The sequence below is a fragment of the Helianthus annuus genome, chromosome 5, assembly GCF_002127325.2.
Source record: "Helianthus annuus cultivar XRQ/B chromosome 5, HanXRQr2.0-SUNRISE, whole genome shotgun sequence".
Lineage (NCBI taxonomy): Eukaryota > Viridiplantae > Streptophyta > Magnoliopsida > Asterales > Asteraceae > Helianthus > Helianthus annuus.
This window is the reverse complement of record NC_035437.2, coordinates 2,894,674-2,916,728: the sequence shown is the minus strand read 5'-3', so window position 1 is coordinate 2,916,728 and position 22,055 is coordinate 2,894,674. Positions and strand designations below refer to the sequence as shown.

At 36.5% G+C, this 22,055-nt stretch overlaps 1 protein-coding gene across 1 annotated transcript; it reads right to left on the bottom strand.

The window, feature by feature from the left end:
* Window positions 1-578: 578 nt before the first annotated feature.
* LOC110938414 (gibberellin 2-beta-dioxygenase 8) lies at window positions 579-22,055 on the bottom strand. The gene is made up of 3 exons (XM_035990603.1): window positions 21,406-22,055; window positions 19,475-19,796; window positions 579-1,007 (listed from the first exon to the last, which is right to left on the bottom strand). The coding sequence occupies exons 1-3, from the start codon at window positions 21,870-21,872 to the stop codon at window positions 777-779; spliced, it is 1,020 nt and encodes a 339-aa protein (XP_035846496.1). The 5' UTR covers window positions 21,873-22,055; the 3' UTR covers window positions 579-776.

Below are 22,055 nucleotides of genomic sequence, written 5' to 3'. Positions count from 1 at the left end.
GGTTAGAAGTAGGAAACTAGACCGTATGGTAGTTAATGATTAGCGCGATTATCGCTTCCGCTTATTCCATTCTGACTACCTTTATGACATCTCCATCTTCCTCTAATGTCTCGCTTATTCCATTGTAAGTCACCACCTATATATACATGGCTTGCGTATGAATGATTCACCAATTTAATGTGATGATTAGCCTAGGATTGTAGTTTGAAAATGATGCTAAAGTATACTATGAAACTCAACACTTGAAATCACTTCCATGCGAGATGGAAGGGTTGGCATGCACCTAAAGTTGACAACCAGAGACATTTTGCAGTTGAAAAACAAGAGGTTTAATGAAATTCTTTATATTTATATACCTGATTTTTAAGTTTTTTTTTTCTTTTATCATTATGCCGTTGCATAATACAATTAAGAGATATAATACAAATAGTACTAGTGACTAACTGAAAACATATGAAAAAATATATAATAATTTCTGAGGTAACTCCCGTAAATACATAAGCACCGCTAATATAGATTATTCAGTCTAAATATTCAAGAATGTATAAATTCAACTTTCAAAGTTGAAACAACTCAACTAACACACAACCAATTGGTTTAATATATTCCACTTGTTTATACATCAGTACATAATCTTCTATCTTTCATTTTTCTATTTTATATAGTAGGTCACATATTCCTTTACATCACATAAACGTTATGTATAATTGCATCTATAACTTTCTCGCAAAGTATCAATATAAATGAAAATGACAAAACTTATGGATATATTTGGTTTATAGAACAAACCTAGGTAGGCCTACTTTATGACCAAATCTTTTGACATCGTCTTGAACTTGTTCTCTAAACTCTCCAAAACTGAATCTTCTATAAGTTGAACTCCCGCCACAACTTTCTATCACTGTTTCATAAGATGGACACAAGAAATAAGCAACTGAGTGTCTCTCAAAGTGCTTATTAGCTACCACTCGGTGCTCCACGCTCTTATATACGTCATTACTCCATGCCTGTAAACATTCAAATCAATTAAAAACTATTAGTATTCTTTAATCCATTTACATTTTGGTTTTCAATTGAAGTATTGTGATTAAGAATGCGTTTATAGATGGACTACAATTGTTATGTATGATAGTTTTATAAGAATACCCAATATGGTATCAGAACTTATATAATAAAAAAGGAGCAGCACACAGTTTTTTTTTTTTTTTTTATATATTTAACTTAGCAATTAGTAGATAGCTCGTCTGGCCACCGGCGTGAGGATAAATCAAGTAAACCATAAACAAAGAACATGACGTCTTAATTTGATTCATGATTCTCAACTTTATACATCCCGGACTACTTATAAACAACTATCTTTTGAACACGTGACAAAATAGGTAAGTGGAGTGAAAATTTATGTTGTGTTGATATGGTTTTATCGATATTAAATAAATAAAGTTATGAATTCGTTTTTGAAATAATGAAATGAAACCCTATTTTCAAAAACCACATGAAACGACGTGTCAAGGGTTTTATCTTTTCATTATTAAAAAAAGGCACTATATTACACTTCATAGAGATAAGGGACATAATTCAAATAAATATAGTAAGTCTCTTTTATGACTGTATGAGGGCCCAATTTGTTAAAAAGGAACATACATAGAAGTAGGAAACTAGAATGTATCTTTCAATATAAGTATATAACATGTCTCTTGTACATTTTTAAGGTTTTATTAGTTTCCTTAAAATATAACTCAATTGGCGGTACAAAGTTTGTTTCTATTAAATAAACATAACCTGATTTGTGGGTGCTAATGTGGCTTCATATGTTTCTTAATAAATATATAAAAAATAGAACTCAATTTGTATACATATTCTTTGGCATATGTCTCTCAACAAATATACAAGTAATGGAATTCAATTTGTGTACATATTCTTTGACCATAAAATAGGTGTACCAAAAAAGGTGTTAGAACTCGGCTTTCATTACCTATGGCATTATAGCCTAGTGGTATTGGGGGTGGGATAAGGCTTTTGACCATTAGGTATTATTGCCTAGTGGAGATGAATATGATCGGGTGGTTCTATTGGTGGCACGATGATACTCCAGTGGTCCGTCAGTGATCCAAATTTGCCATTCAAAAAAAAAAAAAAAAAAAAAAAAAAAAAAAAAACTCAGCTTTCATTAAGAATGAGATTACCGTGTCTAAATGCTAATTTCTCACTGTTGCGAGTTCTTTTTGTTAGATCCGCTTTCTTTTTTCTATTTATTTTTTTTTTCTCATTTTTATTTTGTATTCTGTATTTCTTCTTTTATTTTTTGAAAACTATGGTGTTTATTTTATTTCCTCCTCCTCGTGTTGTTGTTAGCTAATGATATAACTATGCTTAATATTTTATTAGATGCAATTATGAAGCAATATTTGTAATGTGTATAATTTTTTATCTAACTTTTATCATTAGTGTTAATTAATGTTGTTTCGATATATATATATATATATATATATATATATATATATATATATATATATATATATATATATATATATATAGGACCGCTAAAATAAGAACCACCTCGAGTTGTAAGAACCGTGAGAACTACACCGTACGGGACGAGGTGGACCAAAATTTTTTTTCATAAACGTAGATGCGTGTATTATAAACACATTTGTAAAAAAAATTCAAAAAAAAAATGTGGTGTGTGTAGTTTTGAGCACCACAAGTTTGTGTTTACGGGTACCGTAAATCTTACCGGAAAATTTACGGTACCCGTAAACACAAACTTGTGGTGCTCAAAACTACACACACGACATTTTTTTTGAATTTTTTTTTTACAAATGTGTTTATAATACACGCATCTACGTTTATGAAAAAAATTTGGTCCACCTCGCACCGGATCAAAAAGTTCTCACGGTTCTTACAACTCAAGGTGGTTCTTATTTTAGCGCAATTCTATATATATATATATATATATATATATATATAGAGAGAGAGAGAGAGAGGGGGAGAGAGAGAAATCACACTTTAGTTAAAGAAAAACTTATTTGTGTGAACACAAAAATGACATATGTTACACTTTTTGACAATTAACTTTTTCTTAATTTGTGTACAATTTTTTTGTTAGAAGAGAGAAGAGAGAATGTGTGAATGTGTTACGTTTTTCAGCGTTATATTTTTTTTTTGAACTTCACCTGTAACACGTTTGATAGCAGTTTTTTTAAAATTTTTGAACTTCAAGTGTTACAATTTTTAGAATTTAAAAAGGTTTTTAGTTTTGCGGTGCACGTAACAATATGTTACATTTTTTTAGTAAGTTCTTTTGTATAACACTTACAGACAGACGCACTTTTGTGTCAGACTGTAACAAATTCTGAAAAACACTTTTCGTAGTCTTTACACTTTTCTAAAAAATAACGTTTTGTACTTGATTTAATCTACACCATAGATTAAATGGCAATTTCATATATACCCCTAAAAACTTGCAAAATATCATATACCCCTGCAAAATTATAAATATCATATATACCCTTACAAAATAGTTGAAATATCATATATACCCAATTCATTAAAAACAATTTAATAAATGATAATTTTACACTTATTTTTCTAAAGCTTTGAAATCTCGTATATGACCTTTAACTTCAAATATTATATTTACTTCTTTGTAGCTTAATTTATTTAGCTTAGATATTATATATATGGAGAATAATATCGTCTATGAGAAAAAATAAAAAAAATGAGTAAAAATAAATTTAAGCTTAAATTGTGCTATATAAAAAATAGAGTTAAATGCTTGGTTGGTCCCTGTGGTTTGCAAAAATTGCAGACTTGGTCCCAATGGTTTACTAATTACACGCGTGGTCCCTGTGGTTTTCAAAAATGCACTCGGTTGGTCCCTAGCCCTAATATCAGTTAAATTTCTCAGTTAAGTCCATGTTAAATGACCAAAATACCCTTGCTTATTAACAAATACATAAACAGATCAATCTCTCACCTCTCTCTAACTCTCTTTCTCTCTCTCTCTGCTCTCTCTCTCCCTAGTTCTTTATTCTCACCACCACCCACCCTACCACCACTACCACACACCTGCGGCCACCGCCACCTAACCACACCGCCGCCTAACCACACCGCCGCCTAACCACACCGCCGCCTAACCACACCGCCGCCACCACCTTACTCCCTCTCTCCTCTCTCAACACTTTCTCTCTCTAAAAAAACCCACTTCAAAACACCCAAAAACACATTGCTGACACAAATTCGGAGCTCCAGATCTGGAACCAGCCTAAATCACGTCTAAAACCCCTGAAAATGGTCTCTCAGTAATACGTTACGCTTTGCAATGCAAGCACTCACTTTCAAACAGTCCATAAAATACATAGATTCAAAGGATGACAAACAGAGGATGATAACCCAACAACTATCAAAATATCAAAATTAAGGGAAGTGTTAAATACCAGCAAGTGAGAAAGATCCAAGCTTCTAATCTGCTTACACTTAACACCAATCAAAGCCACACCTAAATCACCAACACCCAAACACCACTTCAAACTCAAAACCCTCAACTTCAAACACCCAACAGCTACACACCCAATCCCAATATCACTCAACCCCTTACACCTCGTCAACCAGAGCCTCTCCAAACTCCGGCAACTCGCAACCGCAGCTGCCGCAGTGTCATTCATATGCACAGCATTCGACAGATCAATCTCAACCAAATTCACACAATTCGAGACCAAATTCACCAACCCCACATGGGTAAAGAACCTAGACCGAGACAGATCGATGGATTTCAAGTGTTTCCCACACGAATTTGACGTTAAACAGGAAAAATGGTGGTTTGGTTATTGGGGGGGCAGTTGATAACTGAGTGAAGGTTGAAGATGAACAAGAATGAAGGTGCTGATATATTACTATTTTGCCCTTGTTTGATCTGTTTATGTATTTGTTAATAAGCAAGGGTATTTTGGTCATTTAACATGGACTTAACTGAGAAATTTAACTGATGTTAGGGCTAGGGACCAACCGAGTGCATTTTTGAAAACCACGGGGACCACGCGTGTAATTAGTAAACCATTGGAACCAAGTCTGCAATTTTTGCAAACCACAGGGACCAACCAAGCATTTAACTCTAAAAAATATGAAGTTAAAAGATTTCATGTATGAAAACTTAGAAGTTAAAAAACTAAGGGTAAAATTATTATTATTAGATTTTTATTAATAAATTAGGTATATTTGATATTCTTACTATTTTATAAAGGCATATTTGATAGTTTTAGTTTTTGATTTTGTTTGTGTATATGAAAATTTCCAACTTTACAAGAGTATATATGAAATTAATTCTAGATTAGTGGAAATGAGGTTTCCTTGATTTTCTTAACTCACCAAGGTTTTCATTTTATCCTTCATATATATAATATATAAAGCAACACACTTGTTAGGTTAGACGTTATGGAGTAAAGCCCACATGGGCTTTAAGACATCACGATAGCGTGATGTAAACAAGGGGGTGCTAAAGGAACCCACATGCACATGGTTGATGAGTTTTATTTAATTTAGTTTATTATCGTGTAATAACAGGTATTAACAGGTAAACAGGTATTTTTACCTGTTTATACACGAAAATTAACAGGTAATCTCGTGTCTACCTATTTTATACACGATACCTGTTAAGGCCATACACGATACCTGTTAACTTCGTGTAGGTTCGTGTCGTGTATTCGTGTAAAATTGCCAGCCCTAGGATGCTTTATAGACCCTCACCCTTAATATCCATGGTATGAAATAAAGCCTGTAGGTCCCTGTTTCGCGGAGGATTACGAACCTAAACCTTGTTATACAAACCTACTAGCGAGTGCGGAATCCAAGCTAGCAAGCAAACCGAGTTAGTAGCAAGTAGAGAAACAAACACACAAGTTCACCGATTAACACAACTTGTATTAATGCAATGAGGGTTCGGTTACAAGCTCAATGTTTACAGAAGTGTTCTATAAACTCTCTAAAGTGTGTGTGTGAGTTTGGACAGAATGCTCTCAAAGAATGCTCTCTCTTTCTGTCTTGTGTCTGTCTACCGAAACTCAACACATGCATGGGTATATATATACCCAGCTCAGCAGGTCTGCTCGAAGGATTCGAAATATGGTCCGAAGGATCATCTTTCGGAAACAATGCTTTCGAAGGATAAGCAGGGACCTCGAAGGATGAACCTTCGAGGTCTACCATTCGAAGCATATCTTTCGAGAACCTCGAAGGATCAACAGTATCCTTCGAGGTTATCCTTCGATCAGAACATCTTTCAACATATCAACTGTTGTCCAAGTCAAACCGGAGGATGGTTGACTTGGTCAACTTACAACACAAATCAGGACATCGTTACATAAAGACCGAATACAGACAAAGTACAGACACAAGTGCACCAACAAACTCCCCCTTGGCTGTAGCTTTGTCTTTGTCTTCCAATAAATGTAGACTCGTCTCGAACTTCGACGGTCTTGGGTCTTCGAGTTTTCAAAACTCTGATGTCCTTTCAAGTCTTCAATGTCGGAGGATCTTCAAAGTCTTCACGTCTTGAAAGTAGAGAGTGTATCAACAAACTACCCGTATCATGTAGAAAGTGTGTTGACAAACTCCCCCTTAACATAAGCTCCCCCTTGAGTTATGCTCGTGAAAAGACTTTATCTTTATGAAGTGAGATCCTTGTGGTGTTGATGATGGCCAGCGGCAACTCGATCATCTTCATCTTTTGAGCGCCTTCTCGTGGTGTCTTCATTCCAAAGCTTGTCATCGACCATGTTCTCCCAGCCTTTAGAATCTGCACATGCAAGAAATCTAAACGCATAATGAGAACAACTGCTTGGAATATAGTATAAACAAATGACACACGAATGACCATGTCACAATCAAACACCGTCCGACAGTTTGAAAGTTTAATAAATTTATCAATTTCAATTTTTAACTTTCAAAACTTTGCAAATTTTGACCGTTTATGAAGATTTAGTCAGTTCGGTTTTCGTTCAGGTTTCAGGCAACGAAGACTCGAGCTCCAACATCGTACGATCGAAAATAAAGCAGAAATAAAATCTTTTTGGCTTTTATAAAGTTTATATTAAAACACTCCTAAAATCTTTTTGGTATTTTTGAGATTAAAAGACAACAAGTTAAAATCCTTTGAGTGTTATCAAACGACATCACCGCTAATGTCGTGCTGATATGCACCAAACGACGAAACTGTTTAAAAGAAATAATAAAAGTTAAGCAGTAAGTAAATAAATATATACAGACATTCTTTTTGCAAGTTTCGAGGGTAAGAGAATCATATCAGTGTACGGTCATGCCAAAACACTCTTGTTGTTCAGTTAGTTAACATTAAGATAAGCATCCTATAACAATTATCGGTATTGTTGTCCACTTAAACTCAACTTATCAGATGTAATCATGTTTAGAGGATACGTTAATGTATGATTTATACTTACTGACCGGTGTTCATCCACATCACGACACATTCCCGTATCAAGGTATGCACGAGAGTTCATCTTACCGGTGAGTATACCGAATATCATCTGTTTGACCGTATAAATTGTGAGATACTCACTTATTTTGATTTGAAAACAAGTCCTTTGTGATATAATCACTTATTGATGAGGAACTTGATTTTCGTATGCATGAGGGCACAGGTGCAAGTCCGTGAACAGGTCAGTACTTCCGTACAGCAGAGAGACGAACTTGACACCCGGATAAATGTGATATTTTATCACTTATTTGATTTGGACATGTGATTGTTTATCACTTATTGAGGTCGAATGCAGTATGAATTATGTACACGTATGTATAGTATCATGGAAGATCTTAGACTTAGTCTATTTATAGAAGCAACCATGATACCCAGATGATAAGCAGCATAAAGACCGAATATCTCAGAACCTCGGCAATCTATCAAACGAAATTTCGGTACTAAGACCATATGCCAATGAATGGTTCCCACCTGGTCTTCAGTCGGTTTAAGATTTATATCACCCTGCACACTTTAAAATGATTGTGAGCCTACCGATACATCTTATATAGAGCTGCTTATCGTTTTGCATTTAAGGTTTAAAGAGGTTAGGATAGACCACTGATGTACTATCATTTTCTCTTTTGCTCGCCAGGAAACTCATTTTTGTTTTTCTATTGTTTTTGTGTTTTTGAAATTTTTCGATGTTTTTGGATTTTCAGATTTTTGGATTTACTCCCCCTAAAATCAATAAACTAAGACAAATTTAAAAGACACAAAGATATTTACAAAAATGATTTTCCGATGTTGGTTTTACTCTTGCTTGACCTTAATGCCGTTTACCAATAATAAAAAGTCAAATCTTGATTTGTCAAAAGCTTTGGTAAATAAGTCGGCACGTTGGTCATCGGTGTGGACCTTAACAACATCGATTAGCCTTTTCTCAAAGCAATCACGTATGAAGTGATATTTGATTTCGATGTGTTTGGTCTTTGAATGCTGCACAGGATTTCTAGTGATATCTAAAGCAGCAGAATTATCAACGTAAATAGGAGTAGTTAGGAATTCAAAACCGTAGTCCCGCATTTGTTGTTGGATCCAAAGAACTTGGGAGCAACAACTTGAGGCAGCAATGTATTCAGCTTCGCATGTTGATGTAGCTACACACGTCTGCTTCTTGCATTGCCAGGTAACTAGGCGATTTCCTAAAAACTGACATCCAGCTGTTGTGGACTTTCCGTCGATTTTGCATCCGCCAAAATCAGAATCACTGAAAGCTACCAATTCAAAGTTATTATCCCTAGGGTACCACAGACCGGTGTCAGGGTATGCCTTCAAATAACGAAAAATCCTTTTAACAGCAGCAAGATGTGAGGCCTTCGGGTTGACTTGATATCTGGCAAGCAGGCACGTTGGGTACATGATGTCTGGCCTTGATGCTGTGAGGTACATAAGAGATCCGATCATAGCGCGATAGTTTGAGGGACTAACAGCTTCTCCCTTCAAATCTGGAGTAATTCCGTGATTAGTTGGCAATGGGGTACCAATGGGCGTTGCATCAGACATCTGGAACCGGTTCAAGATGTCACCAACATATTTAGTCTGATGGATGAATATCCCAGACTCCGTTTGTTGCACTTGTAGCCCCAAGAAGAAAGTCATTTCCCCCATAGCACTCATCTCGAATTTATCCTGCATGATGCGCTCGAATTCCCTACACAAGACATCATTAGTAGAACCAAAAATAATGTCATCAACGTATACCTGTACCAGAAGAAGATCTCCATCTTGTTCCTTGATGAAAAGAGTACAGTCGATAAGGCCCCGTCGAAAACCGTTCTCCAGCAGATAGTGTGATAAGGTTGCATACCAAGCTCGTGGTGCTTGATGAAGACCATAAAGAGCTTTGTTGAGCAACCAAACCCGATCGGGATGGATAGGATCCTCAAAACCTGGAGGCTGTTCGACGTACACCTCTTCTTCAACCACACCGTGTAAAAATGCACTTTTCACGTCCATCTGATAAACCTTGAATCCTTTGAAGGACGCATAGGCTAGAAAGATTCGAATTGCTTCGAGACGTGCCACTAGTGCATACACTTCGTTGTAGTCGATCCCTTCAATCTGACGAAAACCTTGAACGACCAAACGAGCTTTGTTTCTGATAACGACTCCGCGGTCATCCTTTTTGCATTTGAAAACCCAACGGGTACCAATCTTCTTGTATCCAGCAGGTTTCTCTACTAGTTTCCAGACACCCAGCTTCTGGAATTGTTGCAGTTCTTCCTGCATTGCTTCAACCCAAGCATTATCTTTCAAGGCTTCTTTCCACGTTCTTGGTTCTTCTTGTGAGACATAACACGCGAAGGACCAGTCGTTTTGTTGCCCGGATTCTCGAATAGCTGCATACAAGCCTGCATTGTTGTTGTTTCGCAACATGTTTCTTGTTTGAACGCCACTTTGCACATTTCCAATGATGTTTTGTTGAGGATGGGTATTATGAATCCTTGTTTCTGGATTATCTGGAACTGGAACATTTATACCCAGGTTGTTAAGATTAAGATCAACAACCAATTCAAGACCCGGAATTGACGAAGAGGATGATGCAGTAGTCTCAGCTGTTCTATGTGTATCAACTGGAGGAGTGCCCTCTGAAGTACCATGAACTGCTGTTGTAGGAGCTTCTTGATCGGCATCTAGAAATTCATCATCCTCTGAAGATTCGTTCAATTCGTTTGCATCATGAAAATCCTCATTGTTGAGAGTATTGTTGTTCACCGAAGACGATGGTTCTTGATTCACAAGAATTGGACGAACCACCGGTGAAACTGTTGCATTGTCACTCTCGAAAAACATCCTAGCCGCAGCATTTTCTTCAACGGCTTCAACATTGATCGAATTGAAGAAGTCATCGTACTCAAACATCCAAGGTTGACCCGGATTTTTGACTGGCAAGGTGTGCCTTTGTACTCTGACCTCAGACCATTCCTCGATCCTTTTAGTCTCTAGATTCCAGACTCGTAAGTTGGGAGTGGCATACCCAAGAAAGTATCCATCAATTGCTCTTGCCCCAAACTTTCCATTAGGATCGATGATTGTGCATGGAGCTCCAAACGGTTCGAGATAAGACAAATCTGGTTTCCGTTTTTGAAGAAGCTCAAAGCAGGTCTTGTTGTGTCTTTTTACTGTAAGGACTCTGTTCAATGTGTAACATGCAGAGGCCACAGCTTCAGTCCAGAATGGAATGGGTAACTGTGACTCTACCAACATTGTCCTAGCAGTCTCGATCAATGTGCGGTTCTTACGTTCAGCGACACCATTCTGTTGAGGAGTATAAGCTGCACTAAACTCATGAAGAATACCCTTTGAAGTGCAGAACTCCGTCATGGAATGATTTTTAAATTCAGTACCATTGTCGCTGCGTATCCGCCTAACCTTCAACTTATACAAATTCTCAATCTGAATGATCAAGTTTTTGATAATGCCAAAGGTTTCACTCTTGTGTGCCATGAACGCAACCCAAGAAAATCGTGAATAATCATCAGTAACCACGAGGCAGTATTGATCACCCCGAATACTCTTGTGTTTGACAGGACCGAACAAATCCATGTGCAAACGTTCAAGAGGAACTGCCACTGTGTTGATCTTCTTTGTAGGGTGCTTCTTCTTTGTTTGCTTTCCTTTCTGGCACGAAACACAGATGTCTTGAAGATGGAAATTTTTGAGAGGAACACCATTCACTAATTCATTTGAAACCAAATGATTCATTTTTCGTAAGTGAATGTGACCCATTCGTCTGTGCCAAGAGATAGTGTCTTTTTCTGTGGCTTTGGAAACGAAACAAGTTGCTTGTGCAGACGTAGTAATAGCCTGGCTCATGTCAAGGACGTACAAATCATTTATCCTTGGAGCCGACAAGAGAATCCATTCTTTTGGAATTTTGAAGCCGGGTTTCAGCACGTAACATCCATTAGCATCAAAGTGTACTGAAAATTTCTTGTCACAAATTTGAGAAACACTAAGAAGATTGTGATCAAGTTGTTGCACAAAATTGATCTTGTCAAAGCTGACAATCCCGTTAGATATCATTCCTTCTCCCGTTATATATCCACCTTTATCTCCAGCAAAAGCAACATAACCTCCTCTAATAGATTTAACGTCGTAGAGAAGCTTCATGTCGCCTGTCATGTGCCTGGATGCCCCACTATCAACAATCCAATGACTACTGATAGTTCCTCCTGAAGCACCCTGCACATGAACTCAAATGAATTAGTTGGAGATGGGGACCCAAGCCATTGTGGTCTTGGGTCTTCCATTTTCATCAATGACAATCACTTCTTGTCTTTGATGGTTGGTGAATTGTGATGGTCCCCCTGATTCAACAACCGTTTTTGGTTTCCAAGTCTGTTTGGTTTCACCAGTGTTTTTCTTTAAAATTTTAACTTCTTGATGATTTGAAGTTTTAGAATTTTCTGGTTTTACAACAACAGATTGTTTTTGTACCACATCGGTTTTAACTGCTTTTTCAATCTTCTTGACCTGTTGCCGTTTCTGTTTCTTTTCCCTTTCTTTTACAAGGCGGGGATCTTGTTTTGTGGAAACAGTTGGCTTACGGTCAGTTTTGCCACGGGGATCATCAACCTTTCCTTTCTGCTTATGAAGATATGGGCAGTTTCTAATAATGTGCCCAATGGTTCCACACTCAAAACATGATCTTCGTTCTACAAACCCCGAAGAATCATGTGATCGTCTAGCCGATGATGTTGAACTTTGTGAGCCCGAGGTACTAGGTTTTGAACTACTTGGTTCATTTCTTTTCTCGACAATAGCTTTCTTGACAAAATCTAAGTTAGATTGATTTTCAAACTTCTCAATTTTGTCTGTTCCCGTCGATTTCACAAAGTTAACATTCTTCTTTTTCTTTTGATTCGGCTTCTTTTGCACTGGAGCCGGTGCTTTACCTTTGGGTTTGGTGTGATTTTGCTGTGTTGGCACTGTTGGCAATTTCTTGTTGCCAAATTGCTTTCGAACTTCAGCCTTTGGGATTGGAGGACACTGTGTGACTGTAACTTTAGGTCCTGCCTTTCCCAAGAACTTACTTGTCGAATTCTCAAAGACTTTGCAGATTAAGGATTGATTAACATTCTTAATGGGAAAATCTTTGTCTGAGTAAATTTTATCATCACCAACTAGAGTGTACAGCAAATTCACACTCTCCGACTCCTTCTCAGACGAGGACTCAGTTGCAACAGTCTTAGCGGGTTGAACAGGGGGATCACATAGAATGTGATTCTCAAGAGGTATGTCCTCATTTTTGACTACCGCATCAGACTTTGCTGGGACAGTATCGTCAGATTCATCATCAGACGAATCAGCATCCTCAATCACAACTGGAGGATCTTGATTCTGTTCAGCACTCACAAATGTATCTGCTGACACATCTGAATCTGAGGATACTTCCTTTTGGTATCCGAGTCCTGCAGCAAACTCCTTAACATCTAGAGGCACAGAAGGTTCAAAGAAAACCCTGTCCTCTTCATCAGGCATGGCATCATAATTATGTCTCACTGGAGGTGGACACTTCTTGTACCCTATGCATGTGACATCTCTCTTTTCCTTCTGAACGTCAATGATGTGATCTAACACATAGCTAGAACTCAAATAACTGTCTAGCTTGAGTTGGATCGCATCACTTTCGGTTTTCACACAAGCCATCTCTTTTTGCATACTCTCAAGGCGAGATATATACAAATTAATATCAGTTTGTTTTCTTGAAACCATTTTAGTCAATTCAGTTTTATCTTTCTTTAATGTTTCAATCATTGACTTAAATTCTTTTTCATGATTTTCATGAAACATGTTGGCTTCTGTGCATTTTGAGAGATCCACAGTCAGTTTCTGATTGTGGAGAAAGGTCACATCATATTTTTCTTGCAAAGCGTCATGCTTACTTTGCAAGTCACTCAAATTTTCATTCACAGTAGTATGTTTGTCTTGCAAGTCAAACAAACTAGCTTGTAAAGCATCATGTTTGCCTTGCAACTCAGACATACTTTTCTCCATTTCAGCACATCTAGCATGCATCCTAGCACATTCATCACAACTAACAGCAGTGGGTTCATCGACACATACCTGACTTGATGAACCGTCGACATTAGCCATAAAGGCTGAATGGAGAGAAGACGAAGTATAAGCAGCTTGATCCACCAAAATAGATCTTCTTTGAGTTTCTGCTGCAGCTTCCTCCAAAAGTTCATCAATATCTGCATCGATTGCTGCATTCGATGTCTCACCCACATAATCATCACCAGAATTGGATGATTCTTCATCAGCACTCCTGCTATAACCAGAAGAGTCTTCATCTTCAGACGATTCACCACCACTGGCAGAAGATTCTCTACCACTGGTGTGAGCTAGCTCCTTCACAATCTGAGCAAAACATGCTGTTTCATCAGGAGCATCACCACCCAACTGGATTGACCAGTCACAACCTTCATCCACCTGAACTGCAAGTGCTCGGTTGGTTTGGTTATTTGCAGGCACCAATGAACGCTCAGTGTTCCTGTTCTGATTCTGCTGGTTGCCTCGGTTTCTGAAGGGATTTTGATTCCCGTGCTGTGCTGGCTTTGTACATTCCCTTTTAAAGTGGCCCCGTTCACCACAGTTGAAGCATTTAACCGCCTGCTTATCGAACCCATACTTGGTGTCACGCTTACTTTCCAAGCTGGTTCTGCCAGTACTTTCCATCCAATCCTTTGCTCTTCTCACAGCACTCGCAAAGGCCCATTTGATGTCCATCAAGTCCATCTCTTCCTTATCAATCTGCCTGTAATCTTCTTGTGTCAGATTAATGTTTCCAATCTGACCTTCTATCAATCCACAGTACGCGCTCACTACAGTGTTAAGCAGCTCCATGTGTTCCTTAGCTACTTCTACACTGATTTTAGAGAAGCTTGACGTGTCGAGCTGTACTGTACTTGACTTTGATTGTTGACCTGCAGCAGATGATGTTCCTCCATAACACGCATATTGAGGTTGTTGAGCAGGAGGAGGAGGAGGTGGTTGTATTGGATTTCCATACAGATCTGTGGTTGGAGGCGGCTTTACAGGAACTTGCACTGGATTGCCATACATATCCGTGCTTGTGACAAACGCCGTTTGAATTGGAGCATGTGGACCGGCTTTTGCAGATGAAGTAGTGGAGGTGCCATAATACATCTCTGGATTCTGTGGCACTGCAACTCTCTTTGCCTTCAACGTTTCTTCCTGATCCTTGTTCTCCAGAAGCTGCACGAAATCGTTGATATTTGTAGTTTTCAACGTTCCGTTGTACTTTAAGATTTCCAGGAAGTTATTCCATTGAGGAGGCAATGCATCAGCAAACTTCTTTACCACCTCTGTTGGAGTCGTTGTGACTTCAAAGTTGGTCAGCTCAGTAAGTAGGTGATAAAAACGGCTTGTCATATCTCCCAAGGACTCCTTATCCATACATGTGAAGCCATCGAATTCTTTCTTCAGTAGATCTCGTCGTAGTTGACGTGTGGCTTCATTACCTACTCCTCTTGTTTTCAATGCATCCCACAGCTTCTTTGTCGTCTTGAAACTGACGAACTGATGATAAATATCCTTGCTCAGTGCTTGAGTAAGAATAGCCTATGCTTTCTTTTCTAAGTCATACGTCTTCTTTTGATCCTCAGGAAGATCGGCAAATGTAGCTGTAGAAGAAGCAGCAACCTCGATAGTTTGATCGAATTCCGTAGTGAATCGCAACCACAACTCTGTATTTTGACCAAGAATATATGTATGGAAACGATCAACCCATCCCGGATATTCATTAAGATGCATCAACTTTGGAGGCCTGTTCAAACTTCCGGTTTCACTTTCGCTTAGAAGAAGACTTTGAATACTCGGAGTTTGATTTGAAACAAACGCCCATTGACCAGCTTGAGTGGCATTTGTTTGTGAGGATGTAGATACCGGAGATTCGGCCCATGATGGAGATTGACTGGTATTCATGTATTTTCCACTGTCTGGAGCCGGACTTCCCCACCAACTCGGATTCATGATAGATAAGCAAAATAAATGCTAAGTGAATAATCCGAGAGATACACAACCGAAAGATCCTGGTCGAAAAATCTGAAATCACAGAAAGTTGTTAACAATAAACAGATCACAATCGAAAGATATAATCTTGTTCGAAGGATCAACAGTACTCGAAGGATTACTGTTGACTCTCGAACAATGATCTCGAAAGACTCAAGAACACGAAGGATTCCCTTTTGAAAGATCCTTATCTTTCGTGTTAAATCCTTATCTTTCGTTCAACAGATCTCGAAAGATTCACCAATACGAAGGATCCTAATCTTTCGGACACTAGTCTTTCGATTAGATTCCTTTCTCGAAGGATATGTTTCAGACTTCGAAGGATGGGTCGAAGGATATAAATCTTTCGAGCCTTCCTTGATCGACAGATATCGAAGGATGATCTTTCGATGTCGAAAGATATCTTTCGAGAGCTCTGACACAATCTGATCTGATGTGAAAGGTTGGTGAAAAGGTGACAGGTTGGTAAGGTCAACTTTCGGCAAAAGGTATGGTCAGACGTACTTTCCCACCAACTTTGAAAAGATTGCCCAAAAAGGAAAACCTTATCTTCACACTAGTCACCGGAAACCTTGATCGGAACTTGACCGGAAATACCAAGTTACTTAAAAACAATTTTTCAAGTTACCCAACCCAACCTTGAACACTCCCGAAGGTTTAGAAACCGTTTTTCAGTTTAAACAAGCAAGAAAACCACCAAAAACGGGTGCTAAACCAAGTGTTCAAACACACCAAACACTTGAACAAACCCGGTTTTAAACAAGGTAAAGAGCGAGGCTCTGATACCACTTGTAGGTCCCTGTTTCGCGGAGGATTACGAACCTAAACCTTGTTATACAAACCTACTAGCGAGTGCGGAATCCAAGCTAGCAAGCAAACCGAGTTAGTAGCAAGTAGAGAAACAAACACACAAGTTCACCGATTAACACAACTTGTATTAATGCAATGAGGGTTCGGTTACAAGCTCAATGTTTACAGAAGTGTTCTATAAACTCTCTAAAGTGTGTGTGTGAGTTTGGACAGAATGCTCTCAAAGAATGCTCTCTCTTTCTGTCTTGTGTCTGTCTACCGAAACTCAACACATGCATGGGTATATATATACCCAGCTCAGCAGGTCTGCTCGAAGGATTCGAAATATGGTCCGAAGGATCATCTTTCGGAAACAATGCTTTCGAAGGATAAGCAGGGACCTCGAAGGATGAACCTTCGAGGTCTACCATTCGAAGCATATCTTTCGAGAACCTCGAAGGATCAACAGTATCCTTCGAGGTTATCCTTCGATCAGAACATCTTTCAACATATCAACTGTTGTCCAAGTCAAACCGGAGGATGGTTGACTTGGTCAACTTACAACACAAATCAGGACATCGTTACATAAAGACCGAATACAGACAAAGTACAGACACAAGTGCACCAACAAAGCCCCTTCAACTTTTTAATAAAAAAAGAAAAAAAACTGATTATATCTTCACACATGGGGCCCAGTCTCTCTTCCTCTAACGCTTCCTGTTGCGTTGGCTGAAGGGATAGTTATGCCTTTAAATGGAGCTGGAAGGATGGTGTTAGAGGCGTCACCAAGCTCAATTGGTTTGGGGCGTTACTCAACACCGTCAAGCCTTATTGTTTTTTTGTTGTTAGTGTTCTAGGCATGTTAGTTTAATTTTCCTACTATTAAGAGAGTTTTCTTGTTTATTGGTGTAGGTATCATGTCGTAAAAAATAAATTCTTTTCTTTGTGTTTTTTGGATGTTAATTAGTTTAATGTTTCTACATTAATAAAAAAAGTCCAATACGTGTCATCTCTCTAATTCATACATAAAGGACATTTTTGTATTTTATTTTAAAGTTGGTTTCTAAAAATTCCTAAAATTATGGAAGCAGTTTCAAATTCATGTATTGCTTGTATATGTGTTGGTTATGATTATATATATGTGATGGTTATAAAATTCATGTGTTGATTATATAAATTATGTTTTTTTATAATCGTGTACGTATGTGCTGGTTATAACTATATAGGTATGTGTTGATTATAAAATTTGTATGTTGATTATAAAATTTGTATGTTGATTATATTTGTGCTGGTTATACTTATTAGTACCACTATAAAACACTATATAGCAACTTAATAAAAAAATGTTATTTAAAAAAATATAGCAATATTATACTCATATGAAAGATAAAAAAGGATTAATTTTATGGTATTGTTTTTTTAATAAAATATTAAAGTATATAAAAGTTATTTGAGTTTTGAAAATCGGGTGGAATTAGTAGTTAATAGAAAATGAGAAAATGACTAAAACATTATAGAATCTCATTAAATAGTATATTTATTGTTAGCAATGATGTAATCAATCTTAACCCTTAATTCAATTAATCAACATTTCTTACTGTTTTTAAATAAGACAATTAAAGTTTGTATGGGATTTTAACTCGTAGTTTCATTTTAACTTCCGAACCCTCGGTATCGTATTTATTTTGCAGGATCTTATTCTCACGCAATCTCCTACTAACCACTAATGTTGTAAATCTTAAATTCTTAATAAGAAATTCCTCAATAATTTCCTAAATAATCTTGTTTTACCCTTTTAAAATTTACAATATGAAAAAATAGTGTTAAACAAAAAAAAATATTGTAAGGAGAAGTTGAGTGTGAGTCCAACCAAATAATAAACAATAGCTTGTAATTATTGTTTCCCAAAAACATTAGACATCACTATGTTTTTTTAGATGTCACAATCATTACTGATATTTTCTTATTTGAGGCTTTTAGTCTGCCTGCTTTGAGTCTAGTAGTGGAAGAACTATGACTTTGGAGATGAACTTCATATTGTTTTTCGTTCACAATATGTAGCTTCGACAAGCTCTTATCTTTAAAAAAAGACTCGTTTGAAATATTTACATGGTGTAATGGAAGAACCACACACACATATATACCATCCTTTATCATTAGCTATTAAAAATTTGGTATTCTGTCGTTAATTAAAGGTTCTAGAGGAGGCATATATGTTTTTCCTCTTTTAACCTTTTTAGTGTTGAAATTTAATCAAATTCCTTTAAGTTAATTACATCATTTTAATTAGTACTTATTTTTAATAATAACATAGAAACCTTTTAATTGAGTAATTGAAGTTCTTAAATAATTTAGAAAACATCAAATACAACACATCTTTTATAAAACACGGCAACATTAAGCATAAAGCTATGCGTTGTGTTGTTCAGAGAAGCAATTGGCGAATGCTGATGTGATGGTGGGGGACAAGGGTAACACCATGCCCCTGGTGCGAGAGAGAGGAGGAACGGGATAAAGGGGAAGGAGGTCCCGTTCCTCTTAACCTAATAGTGAACTTTCTTCTTTAAAACTAGGTTATTTGAGGGGTGATAAACAATGTAGGGTTAGGGTTACATTAGTTAACAACCGTGTTTCGCAACCAATAATTTTTATTACTTTTCTAATCGGACTTTTAAAATACAGCTTAGTTATTTTTCCAGATCAACTACGTATCAACGTGACGTCTTAATGTTTGGTACTCTTCCATTATTGTACTATTTGATAATTCAATGCAAAATTCCATCAAGATGAGATTTGAACCTGCCAAAAGCATTAGCTAGTGGGTCAAAAACAAAGGTTTAGTGCCCATGTTATTCTTTGGTTTCTCAAACAATTATTGAACTTTCTAATCAGATGTTTAATGATCTTTTAAGGAAAACCCTATATATGTCACATATTAGTAGGTTAGACGTTGATTGCTTTTCCATTGACGTGACTCTTGTAGTTTATCAGGAAATATCATATTCTAGGCTTGAAATTAGATTTTTTTTGATTACTTAACCTATTAAGTTGTGAACTCTTGTAACTTTAATAGCACTAATAAGACACAAAATTAAACTATAAAATAATTCATACCTGAAAAAGATCCCCAATCATAACAAGTAGGGTTCCTTGTTTAGGATTGACAGCAATCCATTTTCCATTTCTCAGTAACTCTAATCCGCCTACATGATCTTGATGCAGTATGGTGAGGAAATCGCTATCAGTATGCGGCACTAATCCGAAAACCTGTGGAGAAATCGGGCAGAATGGGTATCGGCTCATGCGGATGTAGCATGTACTAGGTACACAGTTCTCTTTGAAAAACCCTGGCTTTTGTCCAAGCTTTTCGGCCAATATCTCTGCTAATTTCTCTGCTAGGTTGGAAACAATCTTTGTATATTGTTTCATCGTGGTGCTGAAAGAGAGTAAAGAAAATTCAGCTCATAAAAATAATTTATGTTGGACAAGATAAAGTAAAACTAAAAAACATCTTTCCAAGAACCCTATCTTAAAAACCAATTATGGTTTATATAGTTTTGTTAAAAACTGTTACACATTTCAACATATGATACTTTTTATTAGTTTTATTTGCATTCTTTTTATTTTACAAAAGGTACAAATAAGAGAGAAACTTTGCATATAATTACTATTTGCCTTACAAAAAGGTACAAATAAGAGAGAAACTTTGCATATAATTACTATTTGCCAAACTATATAGATGTAGACCTCATGTGGTCACTGCATGAGCTTCGCTGTAATATGTACGACTACACCCGTTTGACACTTTATTATTTGTGATTAACATGTGTGTCTCGATCGACTTCTGCAGTTTTTGTTATTCACTCAATACGCCAAAAATGAGTAAGTTCTTTTGAATTCAACATTTTTTTTTTATTTTAATTACATGGTTACACTTTCATTCTAGGTTTTCAATGTTATAAATAGATCGTAAATTAAAAAAAAATGATATTTGACAAATATTAAGAAAAAAGTTGTAGCCAAGGAATTTAATGAATTTGATTAAAAGTTTTTATATGATATACACTTGTGGTTACAAGCAGAAAAAAAAAGAATAATTACTGATTGTTTTTTTAATTGTTTGATGATATCATCAACTATCAAGGTAATAAGCCAGTGGACACAACTTTCATCTTAAATTAGTTGTACATATTGTCATAATTATGTCGTTAAACTAAATGATAACTAGGTCACATCAAAAGACTTGTGATTTAAACGGACTGGGTTGTCCATCTAACATCTTTTAAAAAAAAATTAACAGCAATTTTTTTCCAACTAAAATCCCCCAATCCACCATCTCACAACCAATACTAAATCATAATTAGTTCCAAAAACATGTCCCAAACTTAAATAAAGCAACTTCAACCATTTACTTTGTGATTTAAACACATGGGTTATCCATCTAACATCTTTTTGAAATTAATAAATGAATAATGACTCACGTGAGACTAGCCCATTTGATAGAGACATATATATATGTCTATTAATTGAAATGTCTCAAGTTTAATCTCAGACAAGAGTGAATAATGTGGAATTATTAATGTAATAAACTAAGTGCAAATATTGTCATTCAAAATTAAAAAACAAACGAACAATGTATTAAATATCATAACACAAACCAATACTAAATCCTAATTAGTTCCAAAAACATGTCCCAAACTTAAATATAGCAACTTCAACCATTTACTTAGTTTTCAAACATAAAGTAAATGTACTTATTTCAACTTAATAATTAAGTTTACTTTATAGTTATTAAAAAATTAATCGTCATTAAACACATTTATAATTTGTAATCATTAATGTATAGTTGTGTTGGCAAAGTCTATACGAACACTTAGGTTTAGAGGTCTTCGATTCATGTCACATAGACGACACAATCAAAGAAATTCGGCCTTAAAAAATTATGTAATTTATATTTTGTATTGAAAATTAAATCTTAACTATTTAGGCAATATAATATAATAACATATATAAGTGTATATTTAACATTGAATCCATAGGATTACCTAAAACTGGTGTCACCACCCATGGTTGAAATGTGAGTCAACGGCACATGAAAAGCTTCAGACCAAGCAAGTTGTCGAAGGCAAGTTGCTGACGGTGTCCCCCATCTGTAATTACCCGCCAGAAAATCAAACTCACGGATGCCGTTGACTTTCTCCTGAAAGGGTTTTTTGAATGCTTTCACTTGTTCACACCTCATATTCTCCAAAATCTCTGAGGATACCCCATGATTAACAACTTGAAAAAACCCCCATTGTTGTGCAGCTTCTGCTATTTCTCTTTTGCACTCTTCGCTCCTGAAGCCATCTTGGTTCAAGCAGCTTAGATCGATCAATGGGAGCTCATGTTCAAACTGATCATCACACTCATTGGCTTCATGAAGTGCTTCAATATCATTACCTTTTGTAGATGGTATGTTATCAAATAGTTTCTTGTAGAATGTCAGAAAGGGGGGGTCTGATGGTTCCATTTTTTTGGCTGAAAAAATTCAAGAAGTTGTTGGATAATTTATCTGATCAAGTTTACATAAGCCCTAGTCGATGAAAAGACAACCACATGCTTTTTCTTATTAAAAAAGTGAATATGCAAACTTTAAATGGTTGTGATTTCATCATAAAACATACAGATTTTTGATAAGATGATGTGCACATTA

Excerpts from the sequence above, each read along its gene's own strand:
- LOC110938414 (XM_035990603.1), bottom strand. The coding sequence starts at position 21,872 with ATGGAACCATCAGACCCCCCCTTTCTGACATTCTACAAGAAACTATTT. Across the intron at positions 19,797-21,405 it reads GGTGGTGACACCAGTTTTAG|CACCACGATGAAACAATATA; the intron begins GTAATCCTATGG and ends ACTCTCTTTCAG. Across the intron at positions 1,008-19,474 it reads TGATTGGGGATCTTTTTCAG|GCATGGAGTAATGACGTATA; the intron begins GTATGAATTATT and ends GAATGTTTACAG.